The sequence below is a fragment of the Malassezia restricta genome, chromosome V (genome assembly GCF_003290485.1).
Source record: "Malassezia restricta chromosome V, complete sequence".
Lineage (NCBI taxonomy): Eukaryota > Fungi > Basidiomycota > Malasseziomycetes > Malasseziales > Malasseziaceae > Malassezia > Malassezia restricta.
In genome coordinates, this window is record NC_040197.1 from 220558 (window position 1) to 240832 (window position 20275).

General features: G+C 52.4%; 12 protein-coding genes and 2 non-coding genes across 14 annotated transcripts; 6 read left to right on the forward strand and 8 right to left on the reverse strand.

The window, feature by feature from the left end:
- Positions 1–16: 16 nt before the first annotated feature.
- Positions 17–4042, forward strand: MRET_2964 (Ca2+-transporting ATPase; the record flags this gene model as incomplete). The annotated part of the gene is made up of 1 exon (XM_027629591.1): positions 17–4042. One exon carries the CDS (start codon positions 17–19, stop codon positions 4040–4042), a length of 4026 nt encoding a protein of 1341 aa, XP_027485669.1.
- Positions 4043–4185: 143 nt separating this feature from the next.
- MRET_t0049 lies at positions 4186–4268 on the reverse strand. Its single transcript has one exon. It is a non-coding gene; the product is annotated as a tRNA-Val (tRNA).
- Positions 4269–4340: 72 nt separating this feature from the next.
- Positions 4341–4423, reverse strand: MRET_t0050. Its single transcript has one exon. It is a non-coding gene; the product is annotated as a tRNA-Val (tRNA).
- Positions 4424–4478: 55 nt separating this feature from the next.
- On the forward strand, positions 4479–5330 carry MRET_2965 (uncharacterized protein; the record flags this gene model as incomplete). Its single annotated transcript, XM_027629592.1, has 1 exon — positions 4479–5330. The coding sequence occupies one exon, from the start codon at positions 4479–4481 to the stop codon at positions 5328–5330; it is 852 nt and encodes a 283-aa protein (XP_027485670.1).
- Positions 5324–8032, reverse strand: MRET_2966 (fungal specific transcription factor domain protein; the record flags this gene model as incomplete). The annotated part of the gene is made up of 1 exon (XM_027629593.1): positions 5324–8032. One exon carries the CDS (start codon positions 8030–8032, stop codon positions 5324–5326), a length of 2709 nt encoding a protein of 902 aa, XP_027485671.1.
- Positions 8033–8371: 339 nt separating this feature from the next.
- On the reverse strand, positions 8372–10531 carry MRET_2967 (signal recognition particle subunit SRP68; the record flags this gene model as incomplete). Its single annotated transcript, XM_027629594.1, has 1 exon — positions 8372–10531. One exon carries the CDS (start codon positions 10529–10531, stop codon positions 8372–8374), a length of 2160 nt encoding a protein of 719 aa, XP_027485672.1.
- Positions 10532–10605: 74 nt separating this feature from the next.
- On the forward strand, positions 10606–11307 carry MRET_2968 (septum formation protein; the record flags this gene model as incomplete). Its single annotated transcript, XM_027629595.1, has 1 exon — positions 10606–11307. The coding sequence occupies one exon, from the start codon at positions 10606–10608 to the stop codon at positions 11305–11307; it is 702 nt and encodes a 233-aa protein (XP_027485673.1).
- A 9-nt stretch (positions 11308–11316) lies between these two features.
- On the reverse strand, positions 11317–12234 carry MRET_2969 (small subunit ribosomal protein S23; the record flags this gene model as incomplete). The annotated part of the gene is made up of 1 exon (XM_027629596.1): positions 11317–12234. One exon carries the CDS (start codon positions 12232–12234, stop codon positions 11317–11319), a length of 918 nt encoding a protein of 305 aa, XP_027485674.1.
- Positions 12235–12324: 90 nt separating this feature from the next.
- MRET_2970 (D-3-phosphoglycerate dehydrogenase/2-oxoglutarate reductase) lies at positions 12325–13762 on the reverse strand (the record flags this gene model as incomplete). The annotated part of the gene is made up of 2 exons (XM_027629597.1): positions 12325–12342; positions 12368–13762. 2 exons carry the CDS (start codon positions 13760–13762, stop codon positions 12325–12327), a joined length of 1413 nt encoding a protein of 470 aa, XP_027485646.1.
- A 200-nt stretch (positions 13763–13962) lies between these two features.
- On the forward strand, positions 13963–15091 carry MRET_2971 (cell division control protein 11; the record flags this gene model as incomplete). Its single annotated transcript, XM_027629598.1, has 2 exons — positions 13963–14038; positions 14085–15091. The coding sequence occupies 2 exons, from the start codon at positions 13963–13965 to the stop codon at positions 15089–15091; spliced, it is 1083 nt and encodes a 360-aa protein (XP_027485645.1).
- Positions 15092–15340: 249 nt separating this feature from the next.
- MRET_2972 (chaperone) lies at positions 15341–16381 on the forward strand (the record flags this gene model as incomplete). Its single annotated transcript, XM_027629599.1, has 1 exon — positions 15341–16381. One exon carries the CDS (start codon positions 15341–15343, stop codon positions 16379–16381), a length of 1041 nt encoding a protein of 346 aa, XP_027485644.1.
- A 316-nt stretch (positions 16382–16697) lies between these two features.
- MRET_2973 (uncharacterized protein) lies at positions 16698–17849 on the forward strand (the record flags this gene model as incomplete). The annotated part of the gene is made up of 1 exon (XM_027629600.1): positions 16698–17849. The coding sequence occupies one exon, from the start codon at positions 16698–16700 to the stop codon at positions 17847–17849; it is 1152 nt and encodes a 383-aa protein (XP_027485678.1).
- Positions 17850–18300: 451 nt separating this feature from the next.
- On the reverse strand, positions 18301–18694 carry MRET_2974 (uncharacterized protein; the record flags this gene model as incomplete). The annotated part of the gene is made up of 3 exons (XM_027629601.1): positions 18301–18318; positions 18376–18529; positions 18669–18694. The coding sequence occupies 3 exons, from the start codon at positions 18692–18694 to the stop codon at positions 18301–18303; spliced, it is 198 nt and encodes a 65-aa protein (XP_027485643.1).
- Positions 18695–18799: 105 nt separating this feature from the next.
- Positions 18800–20065, reverse strand: MRET_2975 (NADH-dependent flavin oxidoreductase; the record flags this gene model as incomplete). Its single annotated transcript, XM_027629602.1, has 1 exon — positions 18800–20065. The coding sequence occupies one exon, from the start codon at positions 20063–20065 to the stop codon at positions 18800–18802; it is 1266 nt and encodes a 421-aa protein (XP_027485642.1).
- Positions 20066–20275: the final 210 nt, after the last annotated feature.

The window sequence follows — 20275 nt, forward strand, 5'->3', positions numbered from 1 at the left end:
CTTGTGGTGCGGCAATATGATCACCCATCCATACGAGAGGATAGGTGACAATGCGCCATCCAATCCGGGTGGCAAATGCCCGCCCCCGATTGCTGTTTATGACTTTGACCATGTCAACCGAAGGCATACTAGGGCACAAACAAGCGCTAGCTCAGACCAGACACAATTTGCTACCTTGGAAAATGATTCTCATGAGAAAACCATGGAAATGAAGGAATCTGTGTCTCAGAGCAGCCCTAACGGTCGGTCTGACGACCTTAGCCATGTGACTGACTCAAGCAACAAGCAGGCATATGAATCATCGCGTATGAATTGTGGTGAATACAACCCAGTCCTTCAGAATACGGATCACGGGAAAGGTGATGATGACGGCAATTCAGGATGTCTTTCCTCTTTCCTTAGCTTATTCAACGGTCGGAAGCGAAAGGCTGCGAAAGCAGCCCAATTAAAGGAAGAACTCGAAAAGCGCCTATGGTCAGATCCAGGGCCATTTCGCTTTAAACCAGGAGAGCTCTGTTCTCTGATCGATCCGGAAGACTTTTCGAAACTTGAGCGCATGGGTGGTATTGATGGCTTACTGGAAGGCCTCATGACCAGCTCTGATAATGGGATATGTATTGACCCTGCTCCCAGCAGTGATTCATCTATTGCAGAAACAGGTACGATCGCACAACGTGTACAGGTTTATGGTGCGAATTTGTTGCCTGAACGCAAGTCGAAAAGTCTTCTTATGCTGATGTGGTTAGCACTCCAAGACAAGATCCTTATCTTATTGATTATCGCAGCGATTGTTTCCCTTGCATTAGGATTGTATACTGATTTCACACCACCACAAGAAATGCAGCCCTGCGTCCATCCAGAACCAGGTAAAAGAGAATGCCCCGCACCACCGGTTGATTGGGTTGAAGGCGTAGCCATTCTGGTTGCTGTCATCGTGGTGGATTTGGTTGGATCTTTAAACGACTGGCAGAAAGAACGGCAGTTTCGAGTGTTGGATGCTAAGAAGGAATCGCGCCCCATTACTGTACAGCGAGATGGTAAGAAGCATTTGGTAGATATCCACGATGTGGTGGTGGGTGATGTCGTTTCCTTGGATCCAGGTGAAATTGTTGCTTTTGATGGTGTCATTCTGCGCTCGCACAACATTAAATGTGATGAATCAAGCGTCACAGGTGAGTCTGATATGATCCAGAAGATTTCATATCAAGAATTTCTAAGTGAGAAGCGGCATGGGTCGACAAATCACAAAAGTGTGTTTATGATTTCTGGTTCCAAGGTTCTTGAAGGTGTGGGCGATTTTGTTGTCACGGCTGTTGGTCCCTTGAGCATGAATGGCAAATTAATGATGTCGCTGCGCGATGAGCCCGAAGATACACCACTACAGACCAAGTTAAATCAGCTTGCTGAAATGATATCCAAACTTGGTTCGGCTGCTGGCATTCTCATGTTCATCGCGCTAATGATTCGCTTTTTTGTTAGATTGGGTCGTGACTCCCACGTGGATGGCAAGGAATACGGAGAATCTTTTATCGACATCCTTATCATATCTGTGACATTGGTTGTTGTTGCGGTGCCTGAAGGTCTTCCGTTGGCCGTCACCCTTGCGCTGGCATTTGCGACACGTCGTATGTCGAATCGAAATTTGCTTGTCCGCATCTTGGGGTCTTGTGAAACTATGGCCAATGCCACCTGCATTTGTACAGACAAGACAGGCACCCTTACTCAAAACAATATGAGCGTGGTTGCTGGTTGTATTGGCTCAGAGATGCCTTTCCACGACGAAGTGAAACTTGAGGCTGAGAATGCTAAAGTGAGCGAAAATGGCATTGGATTGGGATCTCTTACCAATGAACTTCCAAGTTCGATCCGCAATGTTCTTGTGCAATCGATTTGCATCAACTCCACAGCATTTATTCCTCGGAGCACGGATGAGTCTGATCATTTTGTAACATCCACAATAAAGAAACCATGGTGGGCCAGGCTGATCTCTCGCGGGTCTCCTTCAGCCGCATTGCTCAAGGCAGCTCAAGGTGAAGTTTCTTTTGTCGGTTCCAAAACTGAGTCTGCATTGTTGAATTTGGTACGTCGTATGGACTGGGCCGATTATGAGCAAGTACGCAAAGCAGCAGATGTTGTGCAAGTGTTTCCCTTTGGATCCAAGCGTAAAGGTATGGGTGTTGCGGTCAGAACGGACACAGGCGTACGTTTATACGTCAAAGGAGCTAGTGAAATTTTGCTGGAGTCGTCAACCAAGCTAGTATCAGTGGCCATGAGCAAGGCGTCAGCGTCTCAAAGTATCGAGGTTATATCTATGAATGAAAAGTGCCGGCAGCAATTGAGTGATACGATCACGGATTATGCTTCTCAATCGCTTCGCACCCTTGGGCTGTGTTACCGCGATTTCGACGTTTGGCCTCCCCCTGGCATCCAAACGAATGACTTGGGCGAAACTGCGTACGAGGATGTTGCCAAGGATTTGACTCTCTTGGGTGTGGTGGCCATCGAAGATCCCCTGCGCCGCGGTGTGACCGAGGCTGTGCGAGCCTGTGGAAAAGCGGGTGTCAATGTCAAAATGTGCACCGGTGACAATATCCTGACAGCCTCTTCAATTGGAAAGCAGAGCGGTATCTATCGGCCTGGTGGTGTGGCAATCGAGGGACCTGTCTTTCGACAATTGTCACATGCGGATTTGGTGGAACTTGCGCCGCATCTACATATTTTGGCTCGTTCAAGTCCAGAGGACAAAAAGACTCTGACCAACACCCTCAAAGATCTCGGTGAGATTGTGGCTGTTACAGGTGATGGTACGAACGATGGACCTGCTCTCAAATCGGCCAATGTCGGTTTTTCCATGGGTATTGCGGGATCAGAAGTTGCCAAAGAAGCAAGTGATATTGTCTTGTTAGATGACAACTTTTCGAGTATTGTGAATGCGATCATGTGGGGTCGTTGCGTTAATGATGCTGTGCGCAAATTTCTTCAGTTCCAAATCACGGTGAACATTGTAGCCGTTGTAATCACGTTTGTGTCATCTGTTTCTGATCGTGATCAAAACTCTGTGCTAACGCCTGTCCAACTTCTCTGGCTCAATCTTATCATGGACACACTTGCCGCTTTGGCATTAGCCACAGATCCGGCCGACCCCAAGTCCTTGGAGCGCAAACCAGACCGTTCAACAGCACCTCTTATTACGCCAGAGATGTGGAAGCTCATTACTGTGCAGTCCATTTATCAGATTATTCTGATTCTTGTACTCAAATACCGTGGTATGGATATTTTAAATTCACACAGCGACAACATCGCCATCGATCTTGTCCACAACGTGGAGCTGAACACATTGATTTTTAACGTATTCGTGTGGTGTCAATTGTTCAATCAAGTCAATGCCCGACGTCTGGATCGGCATTTAAACATCTTCTACAATATCCACAAGAATATCTGGTTCCTCGCGATCCTGCTTTTTGAAATTGGATGCCAGATTCTGATTATTTTTGTTGGCGGTGCCACATTCAATGTTAGGCGCATTAGTGGACGTGACTGGGGAATTTCCATCGTGGCTGGTTTGGTCTCATGGCCTCTTGGCATAGTGACACGTCTCATTCCTACCAAACCTATCGAGGACCTTATGATTCGCCTCAAGCTGATGAAGGATTCGAAAGAATTACCGACTAAAATGGCGAAGACCTCGACGGAATCACTGGCTGCTGAATGGAATGAACCAGCCATTGGAGAAATTGCTAAACAAATTGGAACTTTCTCTCGCATACGTGGCGGTCGTCTTCGTGCTAGCAATCTGGTGTTGAAGAGTGATGCCAAATTTATGCGCGAAAATGACGTGCATCCTCAGCAAATCATGGCCATGGTTCCAGCCCTTGTAGGTACAAGTGTGGGCGGAATGTGGAAAATGTCTAAACAAGGCGCAAATTCTTATGACGAAGCACAAGAAAAAGTCCCTGCAAGCCTCCTCTTTCAACAAGGCAAGATTGTATTCCATCCCGACACGCCTTCAGATCATCCTTTCTTGCTGCGGTTGCAGTCCTAGCTCTGTTTATTTGTTTATCCTTCTTGTACATACATTTCGATTCAGATAAGTCAATACCCATGCAAATTTGATTTCCAGTACAGTAAGGGGCGTCCTTGCAGTGGATCATATCAAAAGAGGACAACAAGAAAAAATATAAAAAAGTAGTCCAACCCGGAATCGAACCGGGGTCTTATCCGGACCATCCAATGTGAAGGATACGTCATAACCGCTAAACTATTGGACTGCTTGAGGCTCGGATTGAGGTTCTTTGGATATAAATGATTCAGCACTTGATCTTAATTGAAGAATACAAAAAGTAGTCCAACCCGGAATCGAACCGGGGTCTTATCCGGACCATCCAATGTGAAGGATACGTCATAACCGCTAAACTATTGGACTTTTTGCGAGACATTAGTGTAAGGTCTACTAAGACCGTGTGGGCTGGTATGCTACCATGACTTCACGGCGTCTGTTGCTACTATTAGACTGGGACGGTACGATCACACAGCACGATACTTTAAATTTAATTGCACCAGCACTCAATGAAGTAAAGAGTGATTCTCCTGACTTCTCTGTATATCAAGATGAGTACATGCGCGACTATACAGAATTTAAGACGATGTTTGGGCAAATCACCAACAGGGAACAGATGTACGACTATCTACGATCCATTCGGATGGTAGAAGAGCGTTCGTTGAATCGTATCAATTGCTTATTTGAAGGAACAAATGATGCGCAGAGACGCAGTCGTATTGGTAAAATTTGTTACCGAAAAGGATGGGCGGCTATGCAGTATTGGATGGCACAAAGAGTTGCCTCTCACACGTTAGCGGCCTACATTGTGAGTGTAAACTGGTCACGAACGTTTATATCGGATGCTCTGAAAGCATGCGCCGAACAAAATGGCGTGGAACAAGTGATATCCTACGTTTATGCGAACGAGCTAGTAACCAAGCCAGGCTCGGATGAGTGCACGGGCCTTATCCAGGGACCGGGACAACGTGAGCGCATTCTCACTGGACCTGACAAAGTGAAAATGTGCGAGGCGATTGCGTCAAAAAGTGCATACGATACCAGTGTGTACGTCGGTGACTCTACGACCGACATACCCTGTCTGTTGTGGGCCGACATGGGCATTCTGATCGGATCTGGTGATCAAGTGCGAGATATGCTGCACCAAGCGGGCATGGATTCCGTTCTGCACACGATTGACTCGTGGAAGCAGCTGGACGTAATGCAGCAGCGGGCATCTATAGTATGTGCCTCTGATTGGTACGCGGTATGTGACCTATTGCAGCTTCAGTAAATAGGCACCATGAGTTCGTCCAACGACGCGAAGAATTCCGAAATGCCATTTTTGTTCGCAAAGTCTGGATGAAGCATTTGAATAGAGAAAGCGGTAGCAGCCTCTGTTACTGGATCGGGTGTTGATGCTGGGGCCGGAGCAAGTTGGAATAAATGGTTAGAGCTATCAGCGTCCATGCCAATAGTTGACAACGCAGCGGAGGGTGCCGTAGCTGCTCCGGCTGTGGCTGTATTACCAGACATACTCTTGTCTGCATCACGGTTCTGGCGTTCATGAGCTTCAGCCAAAAGCATTTCGATGAGCTTGAGAGCAATTTTTTGGGGAACAGGCAGGGACGTGCGCAAGTTGTTAGAGCCATACAAATAGTTCATGATCAGAGCAATATCGTCACGAAGTTGATGAGCGACTTGTGATTCGCCCTGAGCTTTGTGGCTCAGCTCAAGAAGGTGAATAGAGAGTACGATGGCAGCCTGGAACAGGTGGTGGCGGAACGCAGCGTGTTTCTGGACGGCCGGATGGACATTATCAATTTGCTGGCGACATGATAGAATAGTACGTGCTGCGTCTACAGCCACGCGGGTTGAATATGCGAACTTTTCGTCATGATGGCCGCGGCACATATCGTCACGATGCAGAACAAGAAGACGCTGGTTCACGGCCTCAAACACAATTAGGCGGTGCATGGCCAAGTATGGACGCTGTGCCTGTTCCTGTCGCACCTCGGGCAGCTGCTCGAGCGTGGGATCTGGACGAAGGAATATCGGGAGCGACGACAGTAAAGCGCGGAATTTGGTATCAAGGTCGAGGATATGCGCGTAAGTGAGCATGCGGCTGTGGACCAGAACACTCCATTGGCGACCCAGGTCAGCGATTTGGTACGCGAAAGGCATCAGACTGTTGATCGTGGGGCGGCCGCTGTCCTTGATAGAAGACAGCACGTGCGTTTCGCCATCGGGCAAATCGTCCTCGTCCACGTTTAGCGGTGCCTTCGTTGTGACGAAGCGGGGATCCATTTGAATGGCGCGGTGCACGACAGTGCCGAGCGCCATGTCCTTGCACATGATCTTAAACCACAGCCGACGCGCTGCTTCACGTACGAGATGGGAGCGGTCCGGCAGACTGGTTGACGTACCCGACGGCCTGACCCAGGTACCTGGACGGACAGTAGAGCATACGGGCGAAACACGCACCAATTTGGAAGACGGCGAGTCACGCCATGCCTGCTCGTCATCAGTTGCACAGCCGAGCGTATGGTAGCCCTGTTGCTCGGCAAGTCGAAGTAATGTGGCCATAGCAACAAGAGCGGTAGGCAAGCGTCCACGGATAGCGTGGTGATCAACGTAGAGAAGCAGGGCAGCTAGGTGGTTCCAATTGGTCCGGGTGACAAAGTCGTCAATGGCCAGCACAGATTGAGCAGCATCGACCCAAGAGTCCACGTAGGTTTCAATTTGGTCTAGTGATGTGCAGAGGCCCTGCTCGATAAAGAAGCGTGGCTCGGTGAATTGTGCCGCGACACCCAAAAGGACGAGAAGCAGTGCCACGAAAGAGAGGTCGAGCTGTTCAGGAATGGACGTGTGCATGCGGTTCCAGCCGGCCAGCTGCGTGCGTAGAGCCGTTAGCTGCGTCTTGATTAAGCGCCAGCTGAGGCCGTAGGATATGTGTAAATCGACCGTTTGAAGGATCTTGATCAGGTAGTCGATTTGCTGGGTATCGGGCAGCAATTCGAGAGCAGCGCGAATACGCACGGTAGAGTTGTTCATTGCAAAAGTGGCATTGTCGAACAGCGCATTCACGATTGATTGACGCGGCATGGCATCCGCGGAGCCCGTTGACGCAACCGTTGATGGGCGGCCCATAGTCTGGTCACCCCCCGCCAGCGAGCTCTGTTGGCTATGACGAGCAAACATCGCCAGCGCATCTGCCGCGATGTTTTGCTCCGCCTGCATTTGAGTCATTTGCGCCGTATCGCTCGAGGGCGCTGGGCGATGGTGCTGCTCCATCTTGGAGCGCCAGAAGGCAAGTTCAGCAGCGACAGCGGCATCTTGTGACAGGCTTGTGGCAGCTGATCGGTCGGCGTTTACATCTCCCAGAGAGAGGCCAGTGCCAGCAAGCAGGATAGGGTCAATTTGCGTTTGGCCTGCCGAGGTCGTCGGCAGGTCGTGCGATGTGGGTTGCGTTGCGGTGTTGGTGGCAAGACGTTGCTCTAGGTGGCTGATTCGCTCGATGACAGCGCGGGTGTCGCTATCGAGGGCCAGCTCTGTGCCTTGGGAGCTGCCCCAATCGCCAGTGCCGAGGCTGATAGGGGCATGCGATGCATCGGGCTTGGAATACGACGACAGGGCCGATGTAGCGGCGCTGTGCACGTCGGGCGCGAGGGCCATGTCCGACGACCAGACGCAGCGCTCAGCAGGGATGCGGTGCTTTTGGCACTGACCACAGTACGGGTGTTGGCGATCGCACTTTACCTTGCGTTGCTTGCAAGGAAAGCACGTGTTGATCTTGCGGCGTTTAGTAGAAGGTGGTTTGGCTTGGGGCTCAGGAGGCGCGATGCGATCACGCGTTGCACTAGGGAGTACATTCGACGAAAGGGCTTCTACAGCATGGTAGTGCTGCGTAGCGGCATGATCGCTCATGCTGAACGTCTGCTCGGGAGGCACAGGCAACGTGTGCGAAGACAAAGACTCGGCGCCGGCGCGATCCATGGGCGCAGAGTAACGAGATGTGGCGACCTATACGGTAGGTCTAGCGAAGGAACACGAAAAACACCCCTTAACACAGCAGGGAGAGGATCACGACACGAGCAAGGCGTGTCAAAGTGGAGGCAGGTCGGCCGATCAACACACGCGTGAGGAGCACGACGCGTCACGGTAGTAGTCGTTGTGGTAGCGGCCGAAACTGCGCGGACGGCCGAATCGAGACTAGCGGCCGAGAGGGTGCGCGGGAAGACAAAAAAAGCGAGGTGGCGGCAACAGGCACCCTGTCCCCTCCGTTGACTTATATCCCAGATTGACTATGGCATGTGGAGATGCAGTCCACGGAGATCAGCGGCCCAGCCAGCGTCCCCACCAGCTGCTCCTGCCGCTGGGAGCGGGGGCCGGCTCGGTATCGACATAGACCTCGTTCTCCTCGTCCATATCGTCCGTCTCGTTTTCTGCATCCTCAAAGGCTTCCAAGTCTGAGTCGTGCTGCTGCACAGGAGAACGAACTTGTGCGAGGGCTTCCGACAGATTGGCCTCGTCCAAGGACACGTGGCGATGTGCATAGTAGTACAAGGTCTGTCCGCCCTTGGTCGACTGCATCGCCGACGATACCAGAACACCCTGTGCGCCTATGCGTGACTCTGTGAGCTCACGCGTCTCTTGGATGTGCCGTGTCTGGCGCGAGAGCACATCATCGGGGCCGAGGAGCTGAGGGGCAAAGTGCTGATCCTCGTCTTGGGCGCCTTGGGCGAACTCGAGCGACTGCATGGCCTGGCGCACGTACAGATCGGCACGCTGAAGCAGAACAAGCGATTCGCCGCACTGGTTATACTGTGCAAACGCACTGGCGACCTGGCGCAGCAGCTCAGAGCAGTAGTAAAAGCGCTTGGACTCCAACAAACTCGACACATCGGGCTCACCTTCGACCAAGTCCAGGCCGACCATAGCTAGTAGACAGCCATCGATACTGTCTAGCAGTTTGGCTATACCTGGCACGATACGCAGACGGCGGCGATCGGACTGCTGGGCGCAGAGATCTTGCACGCGCTTCAAGTGCTTTTGGCGCTGCGCCTGCGAACGGGCACGTGTGCCGCTGCGCGCATACTGACGCGCGGCACGCTTCCTCTTTCCAGTTGCCATCGCGGGTAGCGTCCGACGATGAGTCCGCTGCTGCGTCAGTGCCTCCGCTCGCGCCTCGCGCATGGCCGCGCGTGACTGTACGTCTGACCACAGACGCACATTACGAGCAATGCGCACAGACAACAAGCGGTAAGCAAGCCATTCGTGCGCACGGCGCAGCAGCAGACCAGCCGCCTCATACCGAGTTGAGTGCGTTTTGGCCAGTGCCTGGGTATTGTCGTCGACGAGCACGCGTGCGATCGACTCGGCATCCGACAGCGCCGCAAGGACACGGTCGAACGGATCGAGCTCACCACGGTTCGCATACGAGTCACTCGCACGTCCCATCCCGTGGCGTCGGTGGGCGTTGCGCTGGGCATGCGACAGCTTGGCGCGCTTGCCGGGCGTGGACTTGTTCGTCGGGGCCACATGCTGCGCCAATGTAGCCTCTTCAGCCTGCACGCGCTGAATGGCATCGTACAGCTCCAGCGAGTGAACAGGGATCGTCTGGGACCGCCAGTGCAGAACAAACGGCTCGTTCGACGAGGCCGAGGCCGGGTGGGCGGCCTGGAGCGCCTGGGTCACTCTGGCCCAGCCCGGCAGCACCTCCTCACATGCCTCAGGCGTACATACGCGCTCTGCGGCATCGTCCGTCTCACCAAGAGAATACGTCGCGAAGCGGATCTGTGCATCGATCGTGTCAAGAAAGCTGCTCGCTACGGCCTCGTCACGGCTCGACGGGCTGCATTCACTCGTGATCGTGAGCAAACGACGCGTGGCAGCGGTAGCGCGCAAAGTGGACTCCCAATTTTCTTGGATAAAAGCTGATGCGCTGCGCACGAGGCCGAGGTATGCTAGGCATTGGGCACGGGAATGAACATCGAGGGATGACAGCGCATCCGCCAGCTCATTCAGCTTCGTGGCATATTGCATCGCACGACGCGCGCGTCCCAAGCTGCTTCTGCGCAGTTTCGCACGAGTCTCTTCTGTTTGCTTGGCCCACAGTTCTTCGGCGGATGCCCACGCATGCTCGCTCTCAAACAGCAAGAGCTCGAGGGGCCGCGTATCCGTCACCTGGTCCAGCACAATGTCGCGGCGCTCAAACGTGTGATCACGCTTCTTGTCCTTGACACTCTGCTCTTCGGTAGTAAGCCGCCTACTGCGCTTCGTGCGTCGCACTTTCGTAGCAGGCTTGTTCGGTGCATGCGTAAGATGCAGCGCCGAACGGACGCGCTTCGTCTTTGTCGTGCAGTATCGACGATAACGCTCCCAGTCATGTTGCCGCATACCATGCTCGTTCCGTGCCTCAATAATGAGCTTGAGCAACGGAAAGCTCAGCTCGCCGAGCTCCGCAGGCTCCCTGTCCTGCAAGGCCACATTCATGGTAGATCGAAGAAAGCCTTCCTCGGCCGACACGTGACCAAGAAAACGCCTCGCGCGCGCTGTCCGTGCACTTGATGGCTCACGATCCGATTTCGCCAGATGCGCTCCGTACGCCTGTGTTTACGCGGCTGAAGGGTAAGCGCGTCGTTCTAGCAAGCAGCAGCCCACGCCGCCGTGATATTTTGGCGACAGTCGGAGTGCACCCAGAGATCGTACCATCGACGTTCAAGGAGGATTTGCCCAAGAGCGACTTTGTCGGCGATATCGCGCACGAGTACCCAGTCGAAACGGCTACACATAAGGCGAAGGAGGTCTATATCCGCCTCGTCATGCAAGATGAGCATGACCCTCCAGATCTCGTGATCGCTGCCGACACAGTCATTGTGCACCAGGGGAAGATCCTCGAAAAGCCCCTGGACAAAACCGACAATGTACGCATGCTCGCTGACATGTGCGGCCACTCTTTCCATGTTGTGACCGGTGTTGCCATCGTGCATCCAATTCTGCAAGCGCCAGGGTACGAAGTCCGCACCGTTTGCGAGCAGACTCGCGTCCATTTTGCCGACGTGCCGGGTCCCCTGCTCCAGGCCTACGCCGAATCAGGCGAGGGCCTCGATCGAGCTGGGGGCTTCGCAATCCAGGGACGCGGCGCACTCTTCATTCGCAGCATCGAGGGTGACTATAACAACGTGGTGGGATTCCCACTGTACAGTGTATTTGAACTTCTGCATGCACTCGTCGAAAATGAAGAGCTCGATTTTGAGGGTACTGCATAAGGTATCCACCTACCCACGCGAGGCGATGCCTAGGTAATCATCTGGAGAGCTCGTATGTGCTGGCTGAGGGGTGGGCTCCGACGCAGTGTGTTGTTCAAGCACAGCTTGTCCTGACGTGAGCGACTGAGCAGAGTCCATGTACGCCGCACCATTTGTAAACGCCATATCTGTGCGCTTCACGCGATGCTCACGCTTGGACGGCGTTTCTGTTGCTTCTTCCAGCTGCACGCCTTGATTCAGCGCGGCCCATTTGTCCAGTTCACGAGATTCCTTGATAAAGCCACGCTCCGTTTCTGTAGGACCAAACTCAGCACCCAAGCTGCGTGCTTCGAGGATAGCATGGCGCATGCGGTGCTCACGCTCAGCATGAATGGCATGGTACGACGCGATGGTGCGCCTGTATGCTTGCGAGAGAGACATGTCTGTGCATTCAGCCGTTTTGAGCGTGCACTGCACAACATCTTCGACGGAGGGATTGATACGGCTCCACATGTACAGCTCGGGAACCTGGCCCCGCGACAATGTGGGTGATATGGGCTCCTCAAGCGTATAATCCGTTTCCGTCAGCATCCTAGGCCGCTTAGCTTCCCAAGGATGATCACGGAAGAATTGACGGCGAATGCGGTCACCTTCATATACAATCGGCTGTGGTCGCAGCGGTGGAAGCTGAGAGCGCAGCTTTTTCAGAGAGTTGAGATGGGAACGACGACCAGCCTTGTTGGCGGCCAAGTGAGGTACTTTCCGGGCCTCGCTTTGCAAGGAACGAGGCAAGTCGCTGTCCGGCCGAACACGCGAGCTGAGAGGCGGTGGGTACACAGGTGGATGCCGGAGTGTGGCATCATACCATGCTGGTGGGCTTTTTATGTACTGCCCCTCTAGCAAACGGCTCACACTCTGCGTTACCTGTCCAGGAATATGACGCGGCATGTTCGATTGATGCAGACCACGGCGAAGAAACGCTTTCTACGAGCCTATGACCATCGGCCGAACATATCGGCGTCGACAGAGAGTGGAGGTTTAATAGAGAAGACGAGTCTGGGTCAGGGCAGGGTCCACGTACCAAGATACTAGCAGGGGTCTTGCTCAGACGCATGTGGATATCCTGGATATCAGACTCGGACACATCACTGATGTCAGCGAGCAGGTAAGCGATATCTTTTAGTGAGTCTGTGATCTGCTTGTCCACATTGTGTGAACCAATAATCTCGTTGACGGCTAAAAGCGCACCAGGCTGGTTGTGGTGCACGTAGCACAAGCGAATTGAGCGGACCTCCTGTTCCGTGATGGGGCGGAGATTCACCTCGGGGAAGTTGACGGCGCCCGTACTCACACCAAAGTTGAGATAGCGGCACAGCGCATTGCTCACCTCCACACCAATAGCTCGCTGAGCCTCCTCGGTGCTGCCACCAATGTGGGGTGTCATGATGACATTGGCTTGGCTCTGAAGTTCCGACGCCCATTCATTCAGGTCATTGTTGAAGGCATTGACACCGTTCTTAGCCGGCTCACGTGGGTAGACGTCGAGCGCACAACCGCCAATGTGTTGCGACTTGAGGGCCTCAACCAATGCAGGAATTTGCACCACGGTGCCGCGTGCATTGTTGATGAGGTAGGCGCCCGGTTTCATGAGCGAAAGCTCCCGTTCGCCGATCATGCCGCGTGTCTCAGGCAGTTCCGGCACATGGATGCTCACAAAGTCGGCTTCACTAAGAAGCTCTTCGAGCGAATCTGCCTGGCGCGCACTACCCAAGGGCATAAGAGGCACGACATCGTGATAAATTACCTGCATGCCCATAGACTCGGCAAGGACAGAGAGTTGCGAGCCAATGTGACCGTATCCCACAATGCCAAGAAGCTTGCCACGGAGCTCGAAGCACCGCTTTGACACTTTATTCCAAGTACCCTGCCGCATCTCCTGGGCACGGTCCGTGAGCTGGCGCGAAAGACACACCATTTCGGCTATAACAAGCTCAGCGACTGAACGCGAGTTGGCAAAAGGCGAGTTAAAGACAGCCACGCCGTTCTTAGTCGCCGCGCTGAGGTCCACTTGATTTGTTCCGATACAGAAGCAGCCGACAACAAGAAGCTGGTGCGCCGCATCAAACACGCGTTGTGTGAGGCGCGTCTTAGAGCGGATGCCAATTGCATGGTATCCGCCAATCTTTTCGACAAGCTCATCTTCCGACCATGCACCTGTGTAGAAATCCACTTCGAATCCTTGTTCACGGAGTATCTTTACCGCGCCTTGGCTAACATTCTCAAGCAAGAGGATCTTGATCGAATCAGCATTGAATTGTTGCAGGACACGTGCGTGCTGCTGCAGCATGCCGTTGGACATGGAACGTCTCCGAGAACCGTCCGGCGGAATGACTGGATCACTTGGCTGTGCAAGCGGCGCATCAGCTGCAGAGAAGTACTGGCTTGACCGCGTGAATGCCTGAGTTGCGTTGGTCATAGTGTGGAAAGGCGAACTGACCAGGATCGCTTCCTTGTCCCACACTTTATGACTCGGCGCCGCTTGGCACTCATGCACCCAGCCTGCACGGCGCACGGCTGTCACGTGGGTGACACGTGATGCACGTGAATGGTCGCGTCCGTCGCCCGTGGGACAGGTGGACGAGGCTATCTACGCACGAATCGGACACTAGGCACAACATGATGGAGTCGCGACGTCGTCCAGCCAAGAAAGGAGTGTCTTTCTGCCTTATGGTGGTTGGTGCAAGTGGCACAGGTACGTGAGGGAAGTTGTCTGCGACATTATACTGACAAATTACCAGGTAAGACAACATTCGTCAACACACTGTGCGAGCAAAATGTGATTGAACACAAGGACGCCGACAACGCCCAGACGGCTAATGTAGAGCTTGGTCTGCAGATTCAGCCTGTCAACTTGGAGGTTGAATCCGAGGGTCTCCGCATTGGCCTCACGATTGTTGACACGCCTGGCTTCGGCGACAGTATTGACAACGAGTACATGTTTAACGAGATCCTGGGTTTCATTGAGCGCCAGTATGATGACATTCTTTCAGAAGAGTCGCGTATCCGCCGTAATCCTCGCTTCCGTGACAACCGTGTGCATGCACTCGTGTACTTTATTGCACCCACGGGCCATTCACTGCGTGAAATGGACATTGAATTCATGAGGCGTTTGAGCCCCCGTGTGAATGTGATTCCCGTTATTGGCAAATCGGACACTATGACGCCAAGCGAGCTCTTCGATTTCCGCAAGCGGGTCATGGAAGACATTGAATACTATGGTATTCCGATCTATAACTTCCCATATGATGTGGAAGAAGACCATCCCGACACAATTGCGGAGAACAGCGAGCTGCGTTCGTTGCTACCGTTTGCCGTCGTATGCTCCGAGGAGAATGTTTCGACGCCTGATGGTCACCTCACCCTAGGCCGCGCCTACCCATGGGGTGCGGTAGAAGTGTACAACCCGGAGCATTGTGACTTCCTTCGTCTAAGGAACGCCCTCTTTGGCACCCACCTCAATGACCTTAAGGAGATCACACACGACTTTCTGTACGAAAACTACCGTACGGAGAGGCTCTCTCGTGGCATGCCTGCGGATTATGCCCCGGACGCATCGCTTCAGAGTGAGGACCTCGTCAACCAGAGTGTTCGCCTGAAGGAGGACCAGTTGCGTCGTGAAGAAGAAAAGCTGCGGGAGGTAGAACTTCGCATCCAGCGCGAAATTTTGGAAAAGCGCCAGGAGCTTCTCGCAAAAGAAGAGAATTTGCGGTCTTTAGAAAGTCGCGTGCAGTACCCGGCTGCCTGAGATAGCATGTGAATGCCAATTTCCCCGTAGAGCCATCAAATGGACCTGACCGACTACCCAGTAGGTCCAGGCCGGTCGAGCTTCAATGGCCATGGCATGCGTGCTGATGTCATCATACCTCAGAGAAACGTAGATAGGTGGCCTGGTAGGGCATGTTATATGCCGCTCGTGGACAAGCATGGGACATGAGGTGCGAAAAGCCGTCCGGCACCATTGAGTCCTTCACCCCTGAAGAGGTCATCGAACACCATGAATGAGAGTTTCTCTTTTGGAAATTATGATGGTGTATGCAATGTAATAGCGATGGTGTCATGTCCTCTTCTGGGACCAGACGGGATTGGAAAAGCTCCGCAGTGCTATGCTCGCAACATTGATATCAACAATACCATCATTTTTGAGCCGGCCACCTGCTTGATTCATATGGCTGCCATTATTATGACGGCTATTATGCTCTGGCACGTTCATTCTAAATATACAGCCGTTGGAAGAAAAGAGATGTTGGTTTTCCTGTATACATACGGCGTTTCTGAGTTTCTCGTGATGTTTCTTGACTCTGCTGTCATTCCCACGCATATCAAAGCTTATTTGTGGTTCACGGCTATATACATTGGACTTAAAACAGCCCTTTTCTGGGCGTTGATGCTTATTGGTTTTGTTGGATTCCAATTTGCTGAAGATGGTACATTGGTTTCGCTCCTGATGCTGTGCATCAGCTCTATCGTAATTTGGGTCATCTCGTTTGCCGTGTCGGCCAAGACATTCTTGGGCGGTATCGAAGATCAAGGTGGTTTGTGGTTTTTTGAATTCGTGTTCCCCATCATCATGGTCCTCATATATGTGGTATCGCAAGTTATCCTGGTCATACGCACACTGGACGAACTCTGGCCAATTAACGATATCGCACTTGGCTGCCTATCATTTGTGGCTGGACTCATCCTTCAGTACGGCTTCAACAACCAAATTTGTGAGAATGTAAAGCACTATATTGATGGTACTTTCTTCGGTACACTGTGCACGCTGTTCGCCGTCATGATGATGTACAAGTTCTGGGATTCCATCACGAAAGAAGACCTCGAATTCAGTGTGGGTTCGCGCCATGCGAATTGGGACGCAAAGGACCCTTCTTTGGGCATGGATTATGATAGTTCCGTCCAGTCCCGCACGAACTCGCGTATGTTTGACAACTCGCGTACGCCATCGCCGCAGGATCAAAAAGAGGCAGTGCAGGCTGGCTTTGCTCCGGGCATGACGCGCAACTCTTCAGGTGACAGCTTTGTCATTTCGAGGTAAAAAGGCATGAGTTGCGTGTTCTTTCGATCTACTTCTCCTACTTGTACCTTCTTTTGTCCTTGATTTTCTATGTCTTCCCCTTCTTGTCACCTGGGCATTCCCTCGGTAGTCGACATGCCCTGGTATCTTCACACAGCTGTAATATGGATGGCTCTCAGACAGCCCAAGGTCCCTCTGATGCAAATATTTATTCATTGTAGACTCATGCACGTGGTATGACTTAATTTGGGTGGTGGATACAGTTGTGGCTGATAAAAAATTTTAGTTCATGTCAGTTCCAACCTTGGCGCCAGAAATCGAGCCAGAATCGGACCGTATGTCGCATACAGTGTCCGACTTGACCGTTGATCGACGAGATTCACGCACTTTCACCCCATCCACTACCTCCGTGCATGATGGTCCAGTTCCCATGAGCATGCCTGCTATCCTTCGTAATCCAAGAATGAGTCGTATGGCTGCGTCACCCGCGGCACGACAGACTCGCGATGGATTCATTCGGAACTCAGTGGGTGAAGCACAGGGTAGATTCATGAGCAAGCGTCGCGAAAGGCGTAGCGAAAATGGGCGCTTTGCCTCAAACCCACATGCAGTACGTCCTTCGCCGTCAGATTACTTTCCCGATCAAAATCCCGTGCATTCCACGTTTTCAGACAGTACGTTGGAGACTTTGAGCAAAGCGTATGGCTGTGTTGAAGATGCATCGATGCCAGCACAAAAGGCGTCCCTCTTTGAGCTAGATTCGGCGATAAAAGGGCAATTCACATTGAGTTTGCGAGATGCGCAAGACTTCCTTCGTGCTCGATTGGGCTGTGCAGAATCCATGCAGGCTTATATGCATGCTCTTGAGACACAGGCGTTGCTTGACTATACCGCGCCTTTGCCATGTGGATCTACCTTTGCCGAAAGCCTCATTTTTGCGGTAGAACGCGAAATTCTGCAATGGCTTCGGCAGACCGTGCACGTCCCTACGCATGACTCCTTGACCTCAGGGCGTAAGATTTTTGTGTATAATGTGGATGATCGCGATCGCACTGTCGTTGAGTTGCGACGGGCCCCTGCCTCATTGCTCTGGCAAGTGGATGATGCGTTTTCGCGCTTGGCTGTGCACTGTGTGGCGCGCACATTCCAATGCCCGAGTTTTTCCCGTGACGTTCTTAGTCCGAATGGTGACATGAGCCGAATGACGTGGATTTTGCATCCGAATCCTCTGTTGCGCAGTGTGCCGACGCGTCGTCTTACGATGCGACGACCGCTCCATCGACGGAATAGCTCTGCAAGCACAACGGCGAGTGCAGCGAGTGTAATGACTGCTGGCAATGAGGGACCTGGACCCTTGACGCTCGGGATGCTACAGCATGCTGTAGCAGGTATTGATACGCCACCGAGTACAGAGTATGAATTGACTGACTCGACGGGAGAGATGACTGATGACGATTCGGTCGTTTTCGCGTCCGAGAGTGAGCTCTGATGTTTCCCTCCATTGTAGCCATAGACGCGCGCATTTGTAAATTTTCGAACATTACTTAACGTAAAATAGGTCCATTTTCGGGACTAGCTCTACTCACACGCGAGAATGAATCTATAGGCAGGACCTCACCCGCCGTTCTCACGGTGGGAATCACTGATATAGCAGACAACCTGTCATAGTACACAAGCACATATGCACAGAATCACAGCGAAGCGTCAGGATTCAGCATCAACGATGGCTCGGCAACAACGCACCCTCGCCCCTTATCTCAACGCCTAATCCATAGTCAGTCAGTTCGCAACAATTCCTGATAACACACGGCGTTTCTACAAAAAGGTGTGCTAAGTCAAGGCATACAATTCATAAGACCGGTGACACAATAGGCAGGTACCACACTCTATTAGAAAGTGAGCCCACTAAAAGAGCAGACAAATCAAAGCTCAAGATACATTTACTGGCGCTTGTTGCCCTACAGAGCGCGTTAGTATCCAAAATCCCCTCAGGACGCACAAAAACCAATACATACCATAGCCATGTTGTAGAAACCGATGCTTGTTCCAAGCAGGCCAGTCCAGAACACAAACTGGAAAATACCCATGTAGAGGCCTGAGCGGGGCATACGCTGGTACACAGGGCGAGGGTCAGCCTGCAAGAGACGTTGACGCTGGAGAAGGTTGTTGCTGGTACGAGTTAGTATTCATTTTACTAGACGATATTAAAAGGTGACACAATGACCAGCCACAAGCACATTGTCTGTACATCACACAAAAACGCCGCACATAGAGCTAAATCAAAGTGTCGACCAATTCCGCCACATACTTCTTGTACACGATGGGGTCCAACATGATGATTCGGTAGGGAAAGAAACGTTAATGCTCAAACCCAAAGGACTGCGGTCAAATTCGGGAAACTACCACGTGGCACATAACACTATTCCACCTATGGCAAAACTAACGACGCCTGAGAGAAGGAAGCGTGTAGTCATACTGCAAGGCACACACAACATCCGCACCCATCAGGTTTTGGGCAGCATCCTTAACCCAGCCAGGGTTGTGAAGCATGACACGTCCCAAACTGACCAAGTCAACACTGCCCTCCTGCAAGCTCTTCTCAGCAAACAGGCCATACTTGTCTGGTTCTTCCTGTGTACCACCATGCATCGTTCCCACAGCGCTCACCAGCATACGCTTCAGTCCGGAGGACTTGGCTGCGATGGCGGCAGGGACCTGATATCCAGGCGTCATCTTAACCTTAGCGTATCCGACGGTGCCTCGGCTGCTAATGTCAAGCACATCAACACCGTTCTGCTCGAGAAGCGGAGCAAGGGCCCGAGTGGATTCATCCGTCCAGCTCTCCTCCTTGCCATCTTCCACACCATCTGTACCGTTCAGACGAACCCAGACACCCTTGTCTGGGAACTGGGAACGAATACGGTGCACGATGTTCTGCAGAAGGCGCGTGCGGTTCTCGAACGATCCTCCATACTCATCCGTACGCTTGTTAGTAAGAGGAGAGTTGAATGAGCTGATCAAGTAACCGTGTGCCGAGTGAATCATCACAAAGTCATAGCCGGCACGGAACGCACGGTCCGCAGCACGCACAAAGTCATCCTCAACGTCACGGATTTGTTGAAGAGTCATCTCCTTAGGCATAATGTGTCCCTCACCGAAAGGAATAGCCGATGGAGCGATCACGGAGTCTTCCCAACCACCCTCAGAGGTCGACAAGAAGGGCTCCGTCCAGGCCTTTTGATCGTACATTGCCCAAGTTGATGCTTTACGGCCGGCATGCGCAAGCTGAATACCAATCTTCACACCTGCCGCCAAACTCTTCACGGTGGACACAAGAGAGGCATGTGCGTCAACATGTTCCTCCTTGTACATGCCCATGTCGCGATCCGAGATTCGGCCTTCTGGCGTCACACCCGTAGCCTCGACGACGATGGCACCTGCACCATGCAATGCAAATTGTCCGTAATGCACCAGATGGAATGGCGTAGGGAATCCATCACGAGAGGAATACATGCACATAGGCGACACGATCGCCCGGTTCTTCAGAGTAATTGTCTTGTTGCCACTCGGGACGGTCGTGGATTGGAGCAGCAGCGGCACTGGTTTGCCGATATCCTGCGCCACCTTGTCAGACACTGCACCTGCTGGCAGCAGCTCTTCGGGGCGAGGGGCATAGTAGTCTTGAGAAATGGCAAGTCCTGGCATGATGATGGTGGCGTTGGTGACGTCATAATGACGGGCCGTGCGCATCTTATAACTGACCCAAGTCACGTGGACAAGGGAATGACGTGCTTAACAAGTACGATTACATGCTTGTCATGGATGTGCGAAATCGAATTAGGCACAGTATGTTCGTACCACTATATAAACTGAGCCTCTATAGAAGAGCCTGGAACAACAGTATAGAGATGTACT